Source organism: Astatotilapia calliptera, chromosome 23, assembly GCF_964374335.1.
Source record: "Astatotilapia calliptera chromosome 23, fAstCal68.1, whole genome shotgun sequence".
Taxonomy (NCBI): Eukaryota; Metazoa; Chordata; class Actinopteri; order Cichliformes; family Cichlidae; genus Astatotilapia; species Astatotilapia calliptera.
The window spans coordinates 347256-368505 of record NC_137443.1 but is presented as its reverse complement, the minus strand read 5'-3'; the positions used below and the strand labels follow the sequence as shown (position 1 = coordinate 368505).

At 43.3% G+C, this 21250-nt stretch overlaps 2 protein-coding genes across 8 annotated transcripts in view; one reads left to right on the top strand and one right to left on the bottom strand.

Moving 5' to 3' along the window:
• pex5la (peroxisomal biogenesis factor 5-like a) overlaps positions 1-7886 on the top strand; it is a 114424-nt gene extending 106538 nt beyond the window's left edge. For all 3 annotated transcript variants that reach the window (XM_080297269.1, XM_026159991.2, XM_026159994.2), the window contains 3 exons: positions 1765-1930; positions 5151-5308; positions 7415-7886. In XM_080297269.1, the coding sequence (XP_080153395.1) occupies positions 1765-1930; positions 5151-5308; positions 7415-7616 (526 nt within the window). In that variant the 3' untranslated portion in view covers positions 7617-7886. The remainder of the gene's footprint in view (positions 1-1764; positions 1931-5150; positions 5309-7414) is intronic.
• Positions 7887-14924: 7038 nt separating this feature from the next.
• The window catches only part of usp13 (ubiquitin specific peptidase 13), a 30790-nt gene continuing 24464 nt past the window's right edge, over positions 14925-21250 (bottom strand). For all 5 annotated transcript variants that reach the window (XM_026159985.2, XM_026159984.2, XM_026159986.2 and 2 more), the window contains 4 exons: positions 17367-17536; positions 16053-16245; positions 15624-15708; positions 14925-15336 (listed from right to left, as the gene is read on the bottom strand). In XM_026159985.2, coding sequence (XP_026015770.2) covers positions 15240-15336; positions 15624-15708; positions 16053-16245; positions 17367-17536 — 545 coding nt within the window. In that variant the 3' untranslated portion in view covers positions 14925-15239. The remainder of the gene's footprint in view (positions 15337-15623; positions 15709-16052; positions 16246-17366; positions 17537-21250) is intronic.

Here is a 21250-nt window from a genome sequence, read left to right as displayed (position 1 = left end):
AAGGTGTTGTTGATGAAGTGGAAAGCAACATGTAGCTGTGCAGGTTTCTTAAACTTGTAGCTGTTAACAATTACTAAACCAAGTTTAAGACATTTCACTTTAAAATCTGGTCCTGGGTGTTTGTTTTGTACACTAATACACTGATTATTTAACAATAATTGGCTATTATTTTGCTTTCTGTCTGTTTTCTTCCACCTCTCTAATTCAGAGTCACAAGGAGAAGGGTTATCTCAACTATTATAAGCTACAACCCGGACAGGTTGGTGTGTGTTTAAAGGGCTAACGGAGAGAGACAGACAAGCATTCACACCTGCAATGCTAACCACAACACATACCTTCAGGACAGGCATGTGGACGTTAACCTGCAAGGAAAGGAGGGTGTTGGTACTAGCAGTTAACATTAGCCACACATCAGTTTTTCCTTCTATTTATAACATTATAACATACTGAATTTGTGTGTTTTTTTAATTCAACAATAAATATCACGTGCTGGGAATATTTTTAATTCTAGCAAATATGAATGACAAAATCCTTCTTCCACAGATTCCTGGTTCCTTCTTTCCTAATAGCAATTGTTGCCACAGCTGACGATGCTGTGGCAGACGGGCAGTTTGACGTGTGCTTACACTCCGTTGCAACATTATAGCAGACGGCTTCATTCATTTGGCTGGCTTATCTTTATTATTGGGATTGTTCGTGTCTCTAATATAAAATATATGCACAGCCAAAAAAATAAAAGGAAGACACTGAAACTGTCAATAGGAAACAAACAATCATGCTAGATATCTATACTGACATGGACTGGGTAATGAAAGGATGCTGAGATGGTGCTCAGAGTGGGCCCCAAGAGTAGCTGACAACAAAGGGGCGTGCTCCTGATGAGGTAACTGATGGCGTCCTGGAGGAGCTCCTCCCAGATCTGGACCAGACTATCGCTGAGCTCCTGGACAGTTGGAGTTGCAGCCTGGCGGCTTCGGATAGACAGAAACAGAAAGTTTCAGATGTGTTTTATTGGATTTGACTTCTGTTGTTAAAACTGGTAAAATTACGATTCCAGGATTTGTTAATACTCTCGTATATGTACTTGTGAAATGTAGTACTGGTGACACTGGTAGTGGCAGTAATACTGGTGAGATGGTAGACGGAGGGTTACAGTACATGTGTGGACCTTGTTAAATTACTTTGTTAAGTGCGTGCTGTCTGCAATATTTTAAGTCGTATAATTGAGGTTGTTTGGTATATCTGATCTGAAAGACCTAATTCCACTCCCGAGGTAAAGTAGCGCTTTATCAAATCATTAATCGTCTAGTCAGTGTGAAGAGACACAGTTACAGCCCAATTACTGCGGTCTCCCCTCTAGTCCACGGAATAACATCCCTTTAAATTTTTGCTGCTCACCTCATCCCTCATTTTCTATCCCTTCCTTTTATCGCTCTGCTAAGGCTCGCGTCACAGTTTTCAGATACATGCACTGCTAAATATTAGACCACAGCTTCACTCATGTTTACAAACATCAGTGAACATGTTTACAAACTGTTTACAAACAGAAATTCATTCTTTCCATACGACCGGCCTGGTTTCCAGTTTTCCTCTCTGTACCGCCCCCATCATTCCCCCGGCTGCCTCTCATCATGTTACGCTGTGAATAAAAGTCCAGTGCACATCATGGCCCTGCAGTCTTATGCGTGCTTACTCAGCAGCCTTAAGTCACACTAATCCTTATCTCAATTTTGTGTGTGTGTGTGTGTGTGTGTGTGTCCACAGCTCCCTGCTACCAGAGGTCAAGGAGCTCTACCTGGAGGCAGTTCAGCAGAACTCTGACAGCATCGACCCAGATTTGCAGACGGGCCTCGGGGTGCTTTACAACCTCAGCGGAGAGTTTAACAAAGCCGTGGAGGCCTTCAACACGGCTTTGTCAGTGCGGCCCGAGGTACACACACAGCCCTACGCACTACACACAGGGGCACGGTTTAATATGCATGGTTCTCCAAAAAGATGACTTTAGGCTGACACTTTACCATATACCAGTCAACAACTTAGCAGCTTTGTTAGTTAGGCTCTACTTATCAAGTATAGTTTTTAAAAGAGAGAAGGGAAATAAGTGATAATCCAAACACGGCTCATAACACATGAACAGCTGGCACTGCATTAATGCACCAATGTCAACGGCTTTCATACAACAGTGGATCGGTTGCTCACATATTACATCCATGTTACAGCACAACAGTGGGTTTTCTGTTGTCGTGGTGTTACGGCCCTAGCAGGGCCTCCTCCTGAAGATGCCTGTGTGGGCGTGTCCCACCACCTCTTCTGCCTGAGGTGCCACCTTTCCCTTTTACACAGCTGACTCGCGTCAGTAATCAAGGAGATTTAAGCCCAGGGAAAGGTGAGCTCTGGGCCAGAGTGCCAGTAGTGTGGTTACAGCTTGTGAGCTGAGTGCTTGTTGTGTTTGCAGCTAGTGAGCTGCTCTTTCTTTTTGGCTTACGTTTTACTTTATTGATAAGGTATGTAATTTAGACTTAGACTTTAGACTTAGTGGTCTTAGTGTTTCAGAAACTGCTGATCTGCTTTCACACACAATCATCATCTCTCAGGTTTAGAAAGAATGATTCAAAAAAAGAGAAACTTGGTGAAAATCCTTCCTTGGTGTCAGCGGTCAGTCAAAAATAGCTTCCAGCTGATAGGAAGCCAACAGTAACTCAAATATGGCACCAGTTACCACAGTGGGTGAGCAGGCGATCGTATGGCCCTTTCATGCATGTCTTCCCTGTCTTTCTCTGCTTTCCTGTCTAGTTCCATTATTGTAATCAAATAAAGGCAAATGCCAAAAAAATAACCAGTTATTACAGGCAGTGTATAAAAAGAGCATCTCTGAGTGCACAGTGCAGCAGCAGAAGACCACACTGTCTGCCCCGCCTGCTTAAAACAGGAAACTGAGGCTACAGTTTACATGGATAATACAAGACTGGAAAAATGTTGCTTGATTCAATGAGGCTCATATTCTGCAGCAACAATCGCTTCATCCGGCTTCGCATCAATAGTTCAGGCTGTTGGTGTTAGAGTGGTGCTGGGTAGAGTATCTGGAGAAGCGGCCCCTTTTGTGCGCCACGGACCAGTTTAATGTCGGACCATATTTTCACGGGCCGGCCTTTAAGGTGTGGCGGATAAATACAACAAAATAAAATGATACAACCGAGACAAAAACTGTGACGCTTTGTAAATATAATAATAATATATATAATATAATATAATAGCTCAGTAGGTAAAGTGGTCGCCCCATGATCGGAAGGTCGGCGGTTCGAATCCACTTAACGGCTACCCTGAGGTACCCCTGAGCAAGGTACCGTCCCTACACACTGCTCCCCGGGCGCCTGCTTAGTGGGCTGCCCACTGCTTCACAGAGTGAATGGGTCAAATGCAGAGAAAAAACAAGTAATTTCCCCATGGGGATCAATAAAGTATCCATTATTATTATTATTATTATTATTATAAAAGCGAATTCACTGTGTAATTGTGTAACTTTATTAGCAGCGTCCCCCTGAACAACAGCGAGAGTAACATCCCCCTCTCTGTTACTATGGTAACGCGTAAACGTTTCTTTCAAAATAAGACGCACAACTTCAACACGGGAAAGACCCAGGGAACTGAAAACTGAAACCTCAAGCCTCGCAGCCCGGTATCAAACGAGCGGTCCGTGGCCCGGGGGTTGGGGACCGCTGATCTAGCGCACTTTGGGCCTCTTAGTACCGACCGGTCAGTATTTAAACACCACAGCCGACCTGAGTATTGTTGCTGAACGTGTCCATCCCTCTGCTGACAGCAGAATAGCACACTACGTCCCATGGATCAGATCAAACTGGTTTCTTGAACATGACACTGAAGTCTCTGTACGGCCACCACAGTCACCAGATCCCAGTCCAGCAGAGCATCTCTGGGATGTGGTGGAACGCAGATAAATCTGCAGCAGCTGTGTGTGTTGGTTGTGTGTGTGTGTTATTATCGTGCTGATGTGAACCCTTCAGGAATGTTTCCTGTGAGCGTGTGCTGTGCTTTCTAATACTGTACATACTGTAAGAGCCAGACTTCCAAACACACGCAGCAGACACGAAGCCCCAAAGCATAGCGAGGATGAGCCACGATATCAAGGGAGAGCTTGTGCAAACAGATGCAGTGAGGCACAGCAAACTGTCACAGCAATATGCGAACTGTCGCGCTGCCAAATCTGGCCTGGTGAACTCCTGACTGGCACACATATGCTCTCGCTTGTGATCCAGCACAACGGTTGAGCAAGACGCAATCCGCACACACATACACAAAAACACACATAATTACGCAGAGAGCTAAAAATAATCTCAGATGCATGCATATTCACTCCACTAGAACACACAGGCATGCGACAGATAAAATGGACACGCACGCAAATACAACCAAGAACTTTTCTACCATTTCTCTGTATGCAAATGAGCTCCATCCTCCCAGCACTGTCCCAGGCCGGCATGAATATTACTCACTGTTAAATCCAGCCTCCCGCATTTGACTTGGTAATATCAGGTCCCCTGCTGGAAAAATAGCTCTGAACACAAAGGGAGATAATTATACCCCAGTGCTGGGCTTAGCCAGAGATGAAGGATCCCTGTAACAGACCATGACCTCTGTATGTGCCTGTCTACCTGCAGGTGGGAAACAACAGCAAGGACATCCTTTGTGATATAACTCAGCTATCCTTAAATTACCCTTCTTGAGTTACTTTTAACCAGGGGAGATGTTACAATGCTCCAAAACAGCCCCTTGTTATTTAGGTCTCTAAAGAAAGACTGCTTTGTCACGCTGTCACTGCAGATGGAAGGCCATGTGATGCGCAGCAGCCCAGATTATCCAAGTCCTAATTAGTCCATCTATTGTATTAAAGACACTGCAAGCTGATTTTTAGGTCCTTCAAAGGTGGACAGCGTTTAAGCCTTGAATAATTAAATAATAATTGAAGCGATGTCGCTGATGAGTTTTAAATTGCACTAAATGACTGAATGCAAGTCTTGAGTATGTTGGTTATTTAGGCTGGCAGCATCTGACACCACACTGAGCTGTACCAAACCTTCACTACCTGACATTTCCTATTCCTCAATCAACCGATGACTCGCACTCTTGTGCAGGACTACTTGTTGTGGAACCGCCTCGGGGCCACGCTGGCGAATGGAGATCGAAGCGAGGAGGCGGTGGAGGCTTACACAAGAGCCCTGGAGCTGCAGCCGGGGTTTATCCGGTCCCGCTACAACCTGGGCATCAGCTGTATTAACCTGGGGGCACACAGGTGAGTGATCTGTGAGTGGGATAGCATTTCTATTCTTTTTGCGTAATGCAGTGGAGTAGAATTAATAAGCATAACAGCCAAAGTGTAGGTCAGAAAGGGCAGCAGTTGAAGTAAGACAATGCACAGAGTTAATATGTGAGTTTTCATAAATGCCAAATAAAAGCATGACATCTTCACACTGAGAAGGCTGCAGACGATATTGGCTCAAAAATCAAAATGTGGCTGATTAATTTCCTGTTGATAGATTTATTATTGCAGCTCGAATCTAAATTGCAAAATGTGTGACTTGGTGCACAAGATCTCTTCTTATGAATCATTTATCTCGTGTGGTGAGTGGAATACTGTCTGCACATATCAATTCTGCTCATGATACCAATCATATGCATTCATATGAGTTTTAATATGTACCTGCCAGACAACACCCAAAAGGCAAATGCTTATCCACAAACAGAAAATATTCAGATTGAAGCTACTATCAGCGTAGAAATACAAGCAGCAGCACACAACCAGAAATCTGACATGAGCAGACATCAAGACATATCCAAACTCAGCCAGTTACACTCAGAGATGGGCAGTAACGCGTTACATGATGAGTAAGTAAGGGATTACTATTGCAAATTACTATTACTATTACTATTGCAAAAACGGTAATTAGATTACAGTTACTTTCCCGTATGAAACGCTGCGTTACTGCGTTACTGAAACCCTGATTTTTTTGCGAGAATGTCTCATGACAGTGACGTAAGCGAGTGCGACGTTGGTGACAACAGCTGTGTGCAGATCAACAGTGGATCATATATCGAGTGCAGAGAGAGTATGAGCGTGCAGCGTTTAAAGCCTGGAAGTACTGACCTTACTTTGAGTTTGATTCCATAAAGAGTGACAAAAACATTAGTGTCCGCTGTGCGTGGGAAGAAAACTTCTTTTTACAGCGAAAAAACCCCTAAACTTCCAACAAGCACCGAGTAGCTACGACGTAATGGGAAACTCACAGAAACTCGCGGATTCTTCCACTGACCGCGGCACACCTGCACCAGGGTAACCCTCCGCCTGCCCCACTCCTGCTTTACAGGTGAAAATAGAGCAACAGGACCGCTGAGTCTTTGACTTTATTTATGTTCTGCTGTGTTTTACTTTGAAAGACTGAGTGTAAACACAAAAAATACTTTATTTTGTGTGGAATGTGCAGAAAATAGGTTTAAATGTTAAACTCATTTCTTCCAGTCAGAGAATGTTGCATATAATTAAATTTTTGCTTCATGCATAAAGTTAAAAGATTAAAACTAATAAAACAAGTTTTAAAAAGAGACTTTTCCATTTGATTACATTTTGTATGATGGATTATGCAGAAAAAGTAGAATTGGGCTGAGAGATCTATCACTTTATCACCTCTTCAGGTTGTAAATCGTGTTTTTAAAACGTAACTAAGTAACTGAGTAATTAGTTACTTTTGAAAATAAGTAATCAGTAAAGTAATGTGATTACTTTTGGGGGAAGTAATCAGTAATTAGTTACTGATTACTTTTTTCAAGTAACTTGACCAACACTAGACAGCTGTCAGTGGCCGAAGTAAATAAATAGCATAGACACTAACAAAATAAAAGCATAGAAATAGTCATAGAAACAACAGGACTTCATGTAAATTTACTCTAGTTCAAATGAGTAAGTTTTCTAAACCTTACCACTAAAACGCAAGAAATGCCTTGACGTTGAGGTAGCTTTAAATGTCTGCACAGTTGCCTTAATGCAACCACACAGGTCCTGTTAGTTTGGCAGGTGAGACATCTGCTTGAGACGTCTCGCAGAGTGATCAAGTGCAGTAAGGTTTGTTATGTTTTGGCCTTTTTGTTTATATTCTTGTTGTGCAAAATAAGTTGGTCTCGTCTTCCTCCCCTCACCCCAACCGACTGGGCGGGCCTCTCCCTGAGCCTGGATTTGTCCAAGGTTTCTTCCTGTTTGATGGCAGCAACATTTCTCAGGGTCATCTTTACCACTGTGTAGTATCGCCTCTTCTTTTAACAACAGTCTGTACGTGTCTCAGAACTGAGGAGACCAGCTGATGGAATTTTGTGATGCAATGACTTGCTTTTATTCCTTCTTCCCCAGAGAGGCGGCCAGCAACTTCCTGACTGCCTTAAGCCTTCAGAGGAAAAGCCGGAGTCGCCAGCAGTCCCACCAGGTGATGTCTGGAAACATCTGGGCGGCTTTGAGGATAGCTTTATCCATGATGGACCAGCCTGAACTCTTCCAGGCTGCAAATATCGGCGACTTGGATCATCTCATGCGGGCCTTCAACTTAGACATTTGACGACCAGGAGGCAGTAATGCTAACATCTGCCCCCTCTTCACTTACTATCTGATTTCTACCCAACAGCCAAAAGTCCAAAGTGCACAGTCAGAATGGACTGATGGACGTCAGAGACAACAGTGTATTTTTATGCACGTCCAAATTAACTACAGTCGTCAAAGCTATTATATTTTTCACCCAAGTACCTCGGAGCAGTTCTGGGGACAGGTTCTTCCAAGGGTTTGAAGGGACTGCTCTGTGTTGGATTTGCACTGTAATTTGTGATTTCCCTGAAGAGCACAAGGACGGGCAAAGATTGTACGAGCAATGCCTTAGAGGACACATCAATTAAAAACTGACTCATCCAGCGGAACAGAGCCGGCAGAGACGGACGGTTGTACGAGCCTGATAGAGCAGACCTCACAGGCCGTTTTCAAAGAAAAGAGAGGAAAAAACATTTGACTCCTGAAGGATGGATTTAGTGAGCAAATGACAAAGACTGCAGCGTATAACCTGGAACTCCAAGCTCTGTTCCTAGCTTATTTTCATCCTTTCAATGGGAAAATAATGATACTGCATGAATAAGCATTTTCATAACTAGATTCTTGTTTCAAATTAACATACTTTTAGAGGTTTTCCCTTTGCACATCAGATAAACAGATATAACTTCCTCAGTCCGAGTGGAATGTGCAAGCCTTACTCAAAAGCATGCGACCAACAATATTTATTTATACTATTTTTATGAAAACAGAAAAAACCCACACTAAGCCATTTTCAGACTAGTTTCATTTTCTTAAATAACTGCTGTCTTTTGAACTTGAAAGCTTTCTGAGCCACTAATTTTTGTTTCGCTCGGTTTTTCTCTCCTTTCTTTTGGCTCCTAGCTCCTCTTTGTTCCCTTTAAGCTGACTGCAGAAACACAGAAAAGCTGGGCAACAGCAATCTATAAAACCTTCATTAGTCTTTTCAAACTTTAGCATATGAAAACGTTATTCTTAACAAGTCTAAAAATATCTCTTTTTATCTTCTTCTGCTAGTTCTGGGATGGCTTCAGAGTTACTAATGACTACTGTACACATTATTCAGTCCTTTTTTATTTTTGCTGACCTGACTCAGTTTGTTTTCTGTTGTCAGTATCTGCTGACGCCGTCACTGGTGTCTTTGCTGCTCCTCCAAAGACAGCAAGGCTCATGCATTTAATAGTCATAATGCATGATTTGAATATTTACGTAAGCTTGGGCAGAATGCTGCACATGTATGATGAACGCTGTTCGTTTCACCACACACTTCAAATCACATCAGGTTGATGTTCAAACTCGAGATGGTTATGCATCTGCAGAAAACATGATTGTGTAAATACAGTGACTCTCCTGCTGCAGGACGAAAGCTTTTCCTTAGACATACTTTTTAGCTGACAGCTTCACTTGCATCACTGCTGCTAGTTTGAAAGTCACTCTCTGAAGTGAATACCCTGTACCTTGCTGTGCAACAGAGTAAATGATAGATAATCTTCTGTACTGCATAGCTCAGCACATTCGGGTGTTTATCAGGCGTGTCCACGGTCTGAGGGTTTTTATTGTAGCTCCTATGCAAAAGGTCATGTTTTATGTTGCCATTCTGAATTGTTGCGGGTCCCCGTCTGCCTCGGCAGACTGAAAGGAAGCGTCATTTCGGTGTTTGGAAAGAAGACTATCAGGCAGAACCAGAGACCAGTGTGAGAGCCATTCATCTTCCAAACTGTACAGCCGGGGTGTCACGGTCTGTACAAGAAGAAGTGTTTCATCAGGAAGTTGCCAGAATGAAAACAAGTGTTCTCCCAGGGAGAAAGTGGTCAGAAGCTCTGACTAAAAGAAAGACTGATCGACACAAAGAGTGCAGCCTTCTGCTTTTAGAACCAGGTTGCACGGACATGGCGTCTTTGACCTTAGTTGCATCCATCAAATTCACCGCCACTGATGAAAAAAGATCAGCTGCTCTACTTGCCAGATACTTAAAAAAATATTGGCACAGACTCTATTTATCACACAACCAGGATAAATAGATCAAACACTAGACGAGAAGTCAGAGATACACAGCACATATGTGCATGCCTCTAACAGTCGGCCTCAGAGGGGAGCTAACAGCGACTTTGGCAACGAGGCCAAAGCAGGGGTGCATGCACAAATGTTTTCACGGTGGGAGACTGGACGATGATAAAAGGTATCCTTCGCTGGAACAAATCAGGTTTACATCCAGGAGTTCATGTTTGATTTCTGTTTGATTAGCATTAAATTACTGTGGAAGTCAAATTTAAGCATGCTTGTAGCTCCATACATGCCAGCGAGGGTCTGTCTGCCAGTTTGGCCCAGACTGAAAGGGGTGGCGTGAAATTTGCTTCCAGCACGTCTCCCAAAAACAAAAGTGTCACTCGGCCGGCAGAATGGGTTTAGCCCAAATAACTGCAAAGTTTGCGACGGCGCCATGAACCTGCATCGAGCTACCTTTAGAGCCATTTGGCTGTCAGCGTTTTAATATAATAAAGCTTGTGGTTAAATTCGATATGGAAGCTCTGCAATCCCTCACCTGCCTGCTTTCTTGTTCAGCCGCTGTTCTGTTCTTTAGATCATTGCCACACTTTCACACCCAGTCATAATACTCTCGTTCAATCACCTTCTTGCCTGCCTTCTTTGAGCCAATTAGCTTCCACTCTGGTTTAAATCTGTGCTCTTCATTGCTCTCCCTTTCAGACTGTCATTTGCACAACCCACCTCGTCCCCATCTCTATTTTCATGTTCACCACCACCAGCGTCTAGACTCCAGGGGGTCCTGTCCTAAATCCTATTCCTGCTGGGACAGGTAAGATGGGTCACCAGCGTCTGATCGCCAAATACATTCATTTCTTTGTCTCAACAAATCATGTTCAGTTCTTGATCTCTCCTTATTGAACACAGGAGATATTATCAGTATGTTAGCATTGTCAGAGTGAGTGCTGCATTTCGCTCAAAGCTCCACTTTTAGGCTCACAGAGCAGCTAGCGTGGTAGTCCAGTGCACGACGATCCCCCTCCAGTTTTCTTTGCTAAAGCGTTAACTCAACCCTGTAGGAGGTCCCTATCAGCGAGAGGTTCTGCAGGCCAGGAGCTGTTCCACATTTTTACCTGGCATGCCTGTCCTCCCAGGTGCTCACAGGTGTTTTACAAAATCAACTCTAGTTGTCTTATGAGGTCGCAGGCCCTCGCTCTTTTCCATTTCGTTACAGGTTACCACAGGTTCATGTTTTTTAAAGAAATCTTACATTGCTGGGCCACAACCTTCTTCTGCCGTCCACATCATTCCATAGTGCATTGAGATAGGATGCAGTTTTCTTTATTTTGCTGAACCTACTACTGTACCTTCTCAGGTGAACTGACCTAGCCTAACGCATGCACCTGTGCAACAAACTGAGGCTGTTTGCATGTTAGATCCTTTACATTTCTACTTTTTTAATGACGTTTTCATTCGTATGCATGACATACATGGAAGTGCTTTCTCTTCCGACCCCAAGAAAAGTAAATATATCATGAGGTTTCCTTGCAATATCGCTATAATGCACTTTTAAGTTCGCAAACTTTGACAAAACATGATGTATATAAACAGTATGTATTCTACACAAGATGCTTTTTCTTGCATGGAAGTGTGAGAGGCTCAAAATAACGAGTCTAAGGCACAGCACACTGCAAACACACTTCAGCTTGAATACTGGCTAATGAACTGGATAATCATAGTTATGCACAAATGTTATATTTATTACTTCTACAAATTACAAACATGTTTGTAACCACTGCAATGACCCCAACCTATAAAGCTGTCTAGCTGTTATTGCACAACTCTTTAGTGCTGAAAAGCTTTTATGTAGACTTTCACAACCTGCTGTGACCCTTTAACAGCTGTTTTTATAAGGTTTTAATGTTTGCAAGAATCACTTCATTAGTTCTGTTTACACTTAAGAAAGAGGGAGAGTAAAAGTGGACAGTCATACAACAGTTCAAATTCACAGCTTTTACACAGACTTGCTCACCGTGTCTTCTATTGTGGAGACCTAAAGTGTTCAAAGGTGAGAGTTACGCAGTTTTATGGAGTGAAAACAGACCAAATACAATCGCTCACTGACTGCTGTGTTAGGTACACCTGTTCAGCTGCATAGATGCAGATCGTGTGGCAGTCACACAGTGCAGATGTGATTCTGAATGTGGTTGTTGGTACCAGAAGGACTAGCGTGACTACTTCAGAGACTGTTGACTTCTGGATCTCTATAGTTTACACAGAGTAGTCTGAAACCAGGAGCAGCAGATGTAGAAGAGCATCTGTGAACATGTAACCACTGCTGTCAGCTAAGAACAGGAAACGGACCATCAAAACTGAAGATTCGAAACACGTCTGGTCTGATGCTCCTTGGCTTCTCCTGACATTCGGATGGCTCGGTCAGAATTTGGCATAAGCATGAAAACATGGCTGCCTGTGTCAGTGGGTCATTTTGGTCCCCTTGGTATGAAAATGAGCATCATTTAAACACAGCAGCCTACCTGATAATGACCACGCTGATAAATGTTTCCATTCAGCTTCTTGGATAAAATAAGATTTAATTACATATTGAATTTATTAAAAATGTGTGCAGGGGTACTAGCAAGGTGTACCTAATGAACTGTCCAGTTAACGATCCTAATGAGGCAATCACATCTTTGGCTCCGGCATGTTTCTATTAACTGAAAAAACGAATAAATACCCAGACACACAAATAATTCTTCGTTCTAATGAAACAATGATACTGAAAAAAAAAAAAGGTCAAAACAGAATAAAAAGACTCCAAAGGAGGGGCATTATTCTTCATTTCACTGGAATAACTTTGTTTTTGTGTATCAATAAGACACTTTTTATTTGGCTTGGTCCACTTTTATTATCTCTAAAAGATTTGTGCTTTTAAAATGTGGGAATTGGTGCTTAGGGTACAGAAAATCCATAAAGCATTCGTGATGGCTTCACTGGTTGGGCTCATTGAGGTTGCTGTTGCATATGTACTTCCTCCACTGCTCCGGTTCAGAACGTGCACCTTGTTATCATTTATTTGCGTCACACGTATATGAATAATATATTTTGAGGGATGAAATTAGAAATAATGTAATTTGTATACAGCCACTCGTTTATTGAAACACCTACTATAATGCATATTACTCTCCCTGTATAATCACGAGGTCAGCATTAGCACCTTTGGAACGTACAACATGAAAGTAATCTTTTAAAATAAAGTGTTGTTATATATTCGACACTCCCGTGTCTTTATTGTGCCGACTCCTGCCCGACACGATGAAGCCAGGTCTCAACAAACATGTCGTTTATTAAATGATCCAAACATCGTAAGTAAACAGTGCCACTGGTACACTGGACTGCCATGACTCTGTTCACATACACCTAAGCCATATTTGGATACATTACAAAAGTCAGCTTAAAATAATCAGTTCAAGGAGAGCTCTGAAATGAAAACTACAGAACTGACAAAAAAGGCAGAAAGATTAGAAACAGGTCAAGAAGCTTTTTGACATTTAGTTAAATGGAGAGAAAAAGAGAATGAAGCTCACAAGAGTACAACGGTACAACCCAGACGACTAAATGTCCATCTCTAGTTAACATGCTGACAGTGGAAAAAACCTTTTTTATATGACAAAATGAACCATTACGTTTTAAACAAGGTAGAGAAGAATGGAAGCGACGGAGCTGGAGAGAAAGCTGAAAGACGAGGACAGAAAGACGGCAACGAGCCGGGACCACGAGAGGAGCAGAGACAGCTACCCATCATTAGGCAAAAGCTTGTCACTCACTCAGCGACGACGAGAGGCACAAACACAAGACTTGCATAGAGATGTTTAGTATTCCCCAATGCATAGACAAACAGTTTCTCTGGTAAGAGGCTAAGATTTGCTCAGGGAAATCGAGGCACAGTGTTGTTAAAGGGGAGTCATATGGATTTGTTATATAAATTACATTAGTGTTTTTTGTCTGTGTCAATGAAAAACGCCCGTAGAAACCATCGTGGTGCTGTTCTGCTTTTCTTTTCTACTCTCTTTGTCAACAGCACGTCTTCCCTTTGAGTACGAGAGCCTAAAATAATTAACTGTAATTCAACGTTTGATAAATTACGATTAATTTGAGCAGAACTCCACCTTCAAATATGCTACCGGAAGCAGACCGCGCTCTCCGAGATGAATAAAACGTGAATAAAAATAAAGATATGAAGCCAAGTATGGAGATACTGACAGTCAAGAGCACAGTGTTTAATCCATCCTGCACATTATGAATATTACTGAGCAGATAAAGCAGAGAGCTGGAGGCCAAACCAGCTCCAGGCCCTAAAGAGTGGCCCGCTGTAGCATCACAGTCATGTCTGAGTGTTTTGTTTGCAGCGAGCACCACGAGTGTATACATTCAGAGGAGGTACGGTCACTGTACAGCTGTTCTCGTACAGCTGTTCAACAGCAGATTTGGTTATTAGTGCATATTGCTCTAGACAAAAACATTCAAACTTACATGGCCTGAAACAATCGTTTTAGCTTCTGGGCTACAGTCCGAATCTGTCAGAGTGATAAAAGAACCAGCGGGAGCCAGGTGCAGCCCAGTAACAGTTATGTCGAGTTTGCAGATATTTTGCACTTTGAGCAAAAATTATGTACACAAAAGGTTCACCTACGTTACTATGCAACCTCCCTGAACAGGGACGACTGGACAGCCAGGCTGGCCTTAATTAGATCGAATCAAATGAATATAATCTCCTTGGCAGTGCCGCACTTCAGACATGAGTCCTGGTAGTTTGTGACTGGCAAGTACAGTGCAGGTACAGGAAAAAGTCAAAAAAGTGCAACAGGGACAGAAATGACACTAACATCCTGACAGCCGGCGCATCAGGGCGTTGAAGGTTTTTCATTAAATGTGACAAACGTACACGTCGGCCTCGAGCATAACCGGGACGAATCGAGTTAATGCCCATTTATCACTCTGAAACTCACGTGGTGACTTCCATGTGTGGAAAACCAAAACCTTTTCATTCTTAGTGAATTTTGCTCCGCTTCATATTTGTAATGTTTTACATGAAGCACTTGGGATTGCACTGTGGAAGGAGCATCGCGCTCCTCTTCTCTTTCCAGTTTCTCAAAACATTCAATGCAAAGCCCCCTGCAGCACAGGAGCTTCTTGTTTGTTGTTGCAGTTTCAGAGCAGGGCTGGCAGTGAAGCACTGCACTTAAGTACACATTTATAAAATGCACCACTTTGGGAAAAAAGAAAAAACGGCACAGTGACTGAAGGCAGAGAAGAGGAGAAAGACTGAGAGTTGATATGTGGCGTTGTTTCGTGTAAAGAGCACAATCGTAGAAATTGCACAGATCCCTCTGTACCAACACTGTAAAGACATGTTCTTTCTTTGAACACAAACACTGATATTTAAAGCATAACACTAATACACAAAAAGCACATCGCTTTCCCTTCTGACCAGAGTTCCTGGTTGCTCCAGAATGACATCACAATAAGGCAAGCAGCTGGTCGGAGAGGTTATCCCATCGTTCCCACTGAGACGTCACAGTTGTCTGCCAGTCTTCTGGGTCTGTGGTTATTTAAAGGACACGGCGCAGCGAGCAGCGGTCTAACTGCTCGACAGTCGATGGTAAAAGTAGACGTAGCCCAAGTCCTTTGGAGGTCTTTCTGACAAACACACTTTGTGGTCGTTGTAGATCACCCACCTGCAGGCGGGAGAAGTGCACATTAAATTCACACAAATGCTTTTAAAGTGTCATTTTTCTCAAATTTGAATGAAAAGATTTAATGGGTTCATTATTCTTTTTCTACTCAGTGTAAAGAGGAAACAGGCTCAGTTATGATCCAGCAGCACGCAGCCAGACTGGTGAACTATCGTAGAACTAAAAACAATAATAAATCTGTACACAGTTAATGCAACGAGATGAGACATCAGAGATGTTTCTGTGACAGGTCGTCAGCTCTGTAACATGAAACACTGCGTGCCGCTCACCGTCCCTCCTTTTTGATGTGACAAACATAATGTCCAGACATCGTGGACGCTCCCATGTGACTGATGAAGGCGAAGAGCTCATATCCTTAGAAAAAGAAGAAGAACAAAGTCAGTGAGTGACAAACTAACGCATATTTACAGAAAAACAATTAAAGTGATAATTATCTAATAAAGTGCTCATTTTCAGTTTTAACTTAAAAACAGGTGATGTATTTAGCACGTGGGGATAAAATGAAGGAATTTAAATTGTTTTTTGATGCTGCTACACCTTGAAATCCAGTGCCCAGCAGCACGTGGGTACAGCACGCGTCATAATCAGACCTGACTGGGGCTAAAATGGCCCGTGGACGCTCACAATGTCGAGATTAAATTCAAGGGCAGAGAAGCAGTATGTTTCTGTCGGAGCGGCGGTCGTGCAGAGTCACTCACGTCCCGGTCCGTCTTTGACTCTGGGGCCCGACGCGTCTCCGTCTGGGGACAGCGTGGAGTCGCTGTGCGAGTTGGCGTTGGAGAAGGCGTTGTCATTGGGCTCTGTGTCAGCCATGTCTGAAAGGGCATCACTCTCCTCCTCCTCCTCCGGGTGGGTGAAGATCCAGTCGAGAGCTCGTTCAAGATTATTGTTCTGTAAAATGCCAAAAGCGGCGCAAACACGGTCAGCTCGCTGACATTCAGAACTAAAAAGGCCGTAATATCCCAGGAATGCTAAGAACCATAGGGAATCTCTTCTTCTCATGCAGATGTGAACATGCTCACCAGGTAATGGACCGGTTCTTATACAAAGAGCTTTTTTCCACTTCAACAAAACGGAGGCAGGCAGCGAGTTGGGCTCACTGATGATGAGAAGCCTGGTGTGTCTATTTGTGCGTCTGACTAACAGTCTGCTGGGCTATTTTTGCTGAGGGCGCACTTTGAAAGATGAGAATCAGAGGCCATTTCAAAACAACACTGATAGATTTACTGCAACTGTATCACGCTTGACTCATTGAAAAAATAAATCAACACTATGAATGCATTCAAAGTGAATCTTATGTGATGATACAGCGAGTTAAAGTGTCAGTGAGCCGTGAGCTGTTCCTAAACCTGACAGGCTGCTGGGATTACAGCTAAATGCAGACATTTCTAATCCCTCTGACATGTACGACCAATCACATCTGCACTTTGCCCTCTGTTTAAAATCACCACGCCGCCTTACACCAACTTCACCTCCTGACACATTGTTCCATTTGCTCAGTGTTTCTTCGAGGTTTACAGGCCGTATTTTCCTGATTGTTACCCGTTTTAATGACTCAATGAATGACTAATTGTCAGAGTTTCTTTCCTCTTGCGTTTCAAACTAACAACATTTATGGTGCCTGGAGGTCAGAGCTGTGTTTTTGTCCCGAACCCATCAGAGACAGCGAAGCGCGTGGGTGGTTCTTTGTCGTCCGGATTTCCGTCCTCGGCTCTGATTTATTTCTATATAAATATGTAAAGTATTGCATGTTAAACAGGCTGAGATACAGGCACCACCTTATCGGCTCAGACAGGCTGACCATCGCTGTCCACACAGGCCGCCGGGTGCCCCTCGTGTTTAAAACAAATCCCTGCTCTCACGAACTGCAGCAGAAGACCTTTTCAGTCACACAAAATGGTATTTGTAAGACATCCTGGATAATTACCAAAATAATTATCTGATGTATTTTAAACATTTTTTGTGCTAGTGGCTAGAAAGACTCCAGTGGACATAGTGGGCAGAAGACTGACCGTGGCTTTCAGCGCGTGGATGCTGTGAGTGCGGGGAAAGCCCATTGAGGTAAGGATGGCAATGCTCTCCTCGGGGGGCGAGTTGCCCAGCAGGGCGGCGCCCGTGGGGCTGTCACCGGCGGAGGGGCCGGGATCAATCATGGAGGGCAGAGTGAGCGGCTCTGCAAAGTCTGCGAGGAAAAAGAGACAAAGGAAAAAATAATGATGCAGCACATTCCCATTTATGTTTAACCTAATTACTGTGCGTTTCTGCTTTGGAGGTCAAAGGTCGCATTTTCTAGAGACAACGCTAATTCAAACTGTAAAGCGATTAAAGCTGATCACAGACGTCCGACTGGTGTGTGACTAACTGGCACTAAGAATATTTCAAACACAGAAACAGCAAACGGTCACGTTAGGAGGGCGTGTGGGAGGCATCCCGATGCTCTGTAGTGGAAACGACACACACAAATGCACCCTGTGGATTGTTTGTCACAGTCAGGTTTGCTTGGGGGGGTCTGCACACCACGAGTGTTGATCTGTTGAGGTGCTTACGCCTCTCCAAACAGATGTACAGGCTGGCAACGAACACCAGGAAACACCTGGACCCTACGCTGAGGGACTCCAGCTCTGTGGGGCTGGCAGGGATGGTCCAAACACAACACCCTTCGTGACGAGTCTCCATGTAATTCAGTGAGTATGAAAATGATGTGAATCATATGCTACAACCTTCAGTTTCACCAAATCTAAACTAAAGTGAAGACCAATGGGAGATCTGAAACCAGACTGCAGTGCACACCACCATCAAACAACATGAGGGGAAAGAAAGTGTGCGACTCCCTTTCAGAGACTTTTAGAGTCACTTGAGCTGTTCTGGCAGAGCGTGGCCGCTCACCTCACTGACACACTTCACTTTTCTTTGTCTCGGGTTTCAAATAAGGTAAATTCATACCTCTGACTGTAGACCTGTAATGTTCCTCTTTCTCAATTCAGACTAAACTAAACTAGTTGGCACAAAAAGCCTCAGAAACACCATCTATGCACTATCTGGACAGCATATACTTAACCTCCAATACCATTGCTAGAAATATCAGGCCATTTCCTGAAAGAGAGGTCTTCTTTGACTTGCATGTAAATCAGGTCTCTATCACTACTTTCCTTTAGCTGAAGTACTGAGAAAATGAGGCACTTATCTATCTATCTATCTATCTATCTGCACGATAGAGACAAAAGTTATTGGTCATCCATCAAGCCAACCATCTGTACTTTTGCTCATCCAATCAGGCTGGTGTATTTCCAAGGCAGGCTCCCAGAAATATTAGGCCACACCTTGTAATCTTTGAATCTAGTGTTTTCAGTTCCACAGGTGTATGAACTCAAGCACCTGGCCATGCGAACCTTTGTGAAAGAATGGACTGTTCTAAAGAGAAGATCTCACTGAATTTGAGCGTGATGCTGTAACAGAACGCCAACGACTCGACAAGTCACCTACTAGATAATCCACGATAACCTTGTAAGTGGTATTACTGCAAAGTGGAAGCATTGAAGAACCACTCAGCCAGGAAGTGGGTGACCATGTAAAGTTACAGAGTCACTGAGTGCAGAGTGCAAAATGGTCAATGGTAACTTTATTGTCCCTGATGGGAAATTGCCACCAATGCTTTGCTGACGCAGTAACTGCGAGCTTCAAAGCTCCTGTGAGTGTAACATGTGGCTTGTCCAGTATTTCTGTTCATTTAGTGTATTCTGAACTAGATTTCTGTCCTTATTATCAGGATGTAAATGTGAAAAAAAATGCTCCAGCACGAGTACTAGCAGGAACTAGGCTGATCATATTTCTCCAGTACCAGCTTCTCTTTGTAAAATGCAGAACTGAATATTTTTTAAACAGAAAAAAGCTCAATCATATCTGAAAAGGTCTTATGTTTGCTATTGGCACTTCCCTCCCTTAGTGCAAATATGCTTGTTGTTTTGTAAAGGAATCAAAGGTAGAATACTGCAGGTATTACAGGTACTGTGCTGCAGTGGTTTGTATCATATCTATCTCATAGACTCCAGTTTGTGCATGTAAATGGAGAGTCCTCTTCACACACTGAGGTTAATTATGGAGTTCCACAGGGTTCAGTGCTAGGACCAATTCTGTTTACATTATACATGCTTCCCTTAGGCAGCATCATTAGAAGACATAGCATACATTTACACTGCTATGCAGATGACACCCAGCTCTATCTGTCCATGAAGCCAGATAACACACACCAATGAGTTAAACTGCAGGAATGTCTTAAAGACACAAAGACCTGGATGGCCGCTAACTTTCTGCTTCTTAATTCAGATCAAACTGAGGTTATTGTACTCGGCCCTGAAAAGCCTAGAAATATGGTATGTAACCAGATTCTTACTCTGGATGGCATTACCTTGGCCTCCAGTAACGCTGTGAGGAACCTTGGAGTCATTTTTGACCAGGACATGTCCTTCAACACACATATTAAACAAATATGTAAGACTGCTTTCTTCCATTTGTGCAACATCTCTAAAGTTAGAAACATCCTGTCTCAGAGTGACGCTGAAAAACTAGTTCATGCATTTATTACTTCCAGGCTGGACGACTGTAATTCATTATTATCAGGAAGTCCTAAAAACTCCCTGAAAAGCCTTCAGCTAATCCAAAATGCTGCAGCAAGAGTCCTGACAGGGACTAGAAAGAGAGAGCAGGTTTCTCCTGTTTTGGCTTCCTGTTAAATCCAGAATTCAAAGTCCTGCTCCTCACATACAAGGTCTTAAACAATCAGGCCCCATCTTATCTTAATGACCTTGTAGTACCATATCACCCTATTAGAGCACTTCGCTCTCGCTCTGCAGGCCTACTTGTTGTTCCTAGAGTATTTAAAAGTAGAATGGGAGGCAGAGCCTTCAGTTTTCAGGCCCCTCTTCTGTGGAACCAGCTTCCAGTTTGGATTCAGGAGACAGACACTATCTCTACTTTCAAGATTAGGCTTCAAACTTTCCTTTTTGCTAAAGCATATAGTTAGGGCTGGACCAGGTGACCCTGAATCCTCCCTTAGTTATGCTGCAATAGACGTAGGCTGCCGGGGATTCCCATGATGCATTGAATCATATCTGCTATTAATCTCTGTCTCTCTTCCACAGCATGTCTTTATCCTGTCTTCCTTCTCTCACCCCAACCAATCACAGCAGATGGCCCCGCCCCTCCCTGAGCCTGGTTCTGCTGGAGGTTTCTTCCTGTTAAAAGGGAGTTTTTCCTTCCCACTGTCGCCAAAAATGCTTGTTCATAGGGGGTCATGTGATTGTTGGGTTTTCTCTGAATCCATTATTATACGATCTACTGTACAATATAAAGCACCTTGAGGCGACTGTTGTTGTGATCTGGCGCTGTATAAATAAAATTGAATTGAATTGAATGTTATGCAGAGATTTCTGGCCTGTTCCCAGTCAGCTCCCAGTTTGGATGTGGGAAACAGACTCCCCTCTCTGCCTTTAAGATGAGGATTAGAAACTCTTTAAGCCTGAATCTTATTTATGCTGTCTGGGTCTGTCCCTGAAAACCTCCCATCTACTCTATTTCAGCCTCCACAAGCTTATATGCCACTGTTGCATATCATTAACTCTTTGTCTTAGTTAGCGTTTGTCCCTCGCTGTCCTCGCCGTCCCTTCCTGCAGGTATCTCTGGCTTCAGAGCTGCTTGTTTACCATCTGCTTTTACTGGCTCCACCAGCCAGCCCAGTGTTTACTGTCATACTATTATTGTTTGTCGTCTGTTGTCTCTCCATGCTCATCATTTCCCTTTTTACCCTCGGTGCCTCAGCTGAATGCAGCAGATGGTTGCCTCTCCCTGAGCCTGGCCCTGCCAGAGGTTTCTCTGCTAAAAGGGAGTTTTATTCCTCCCT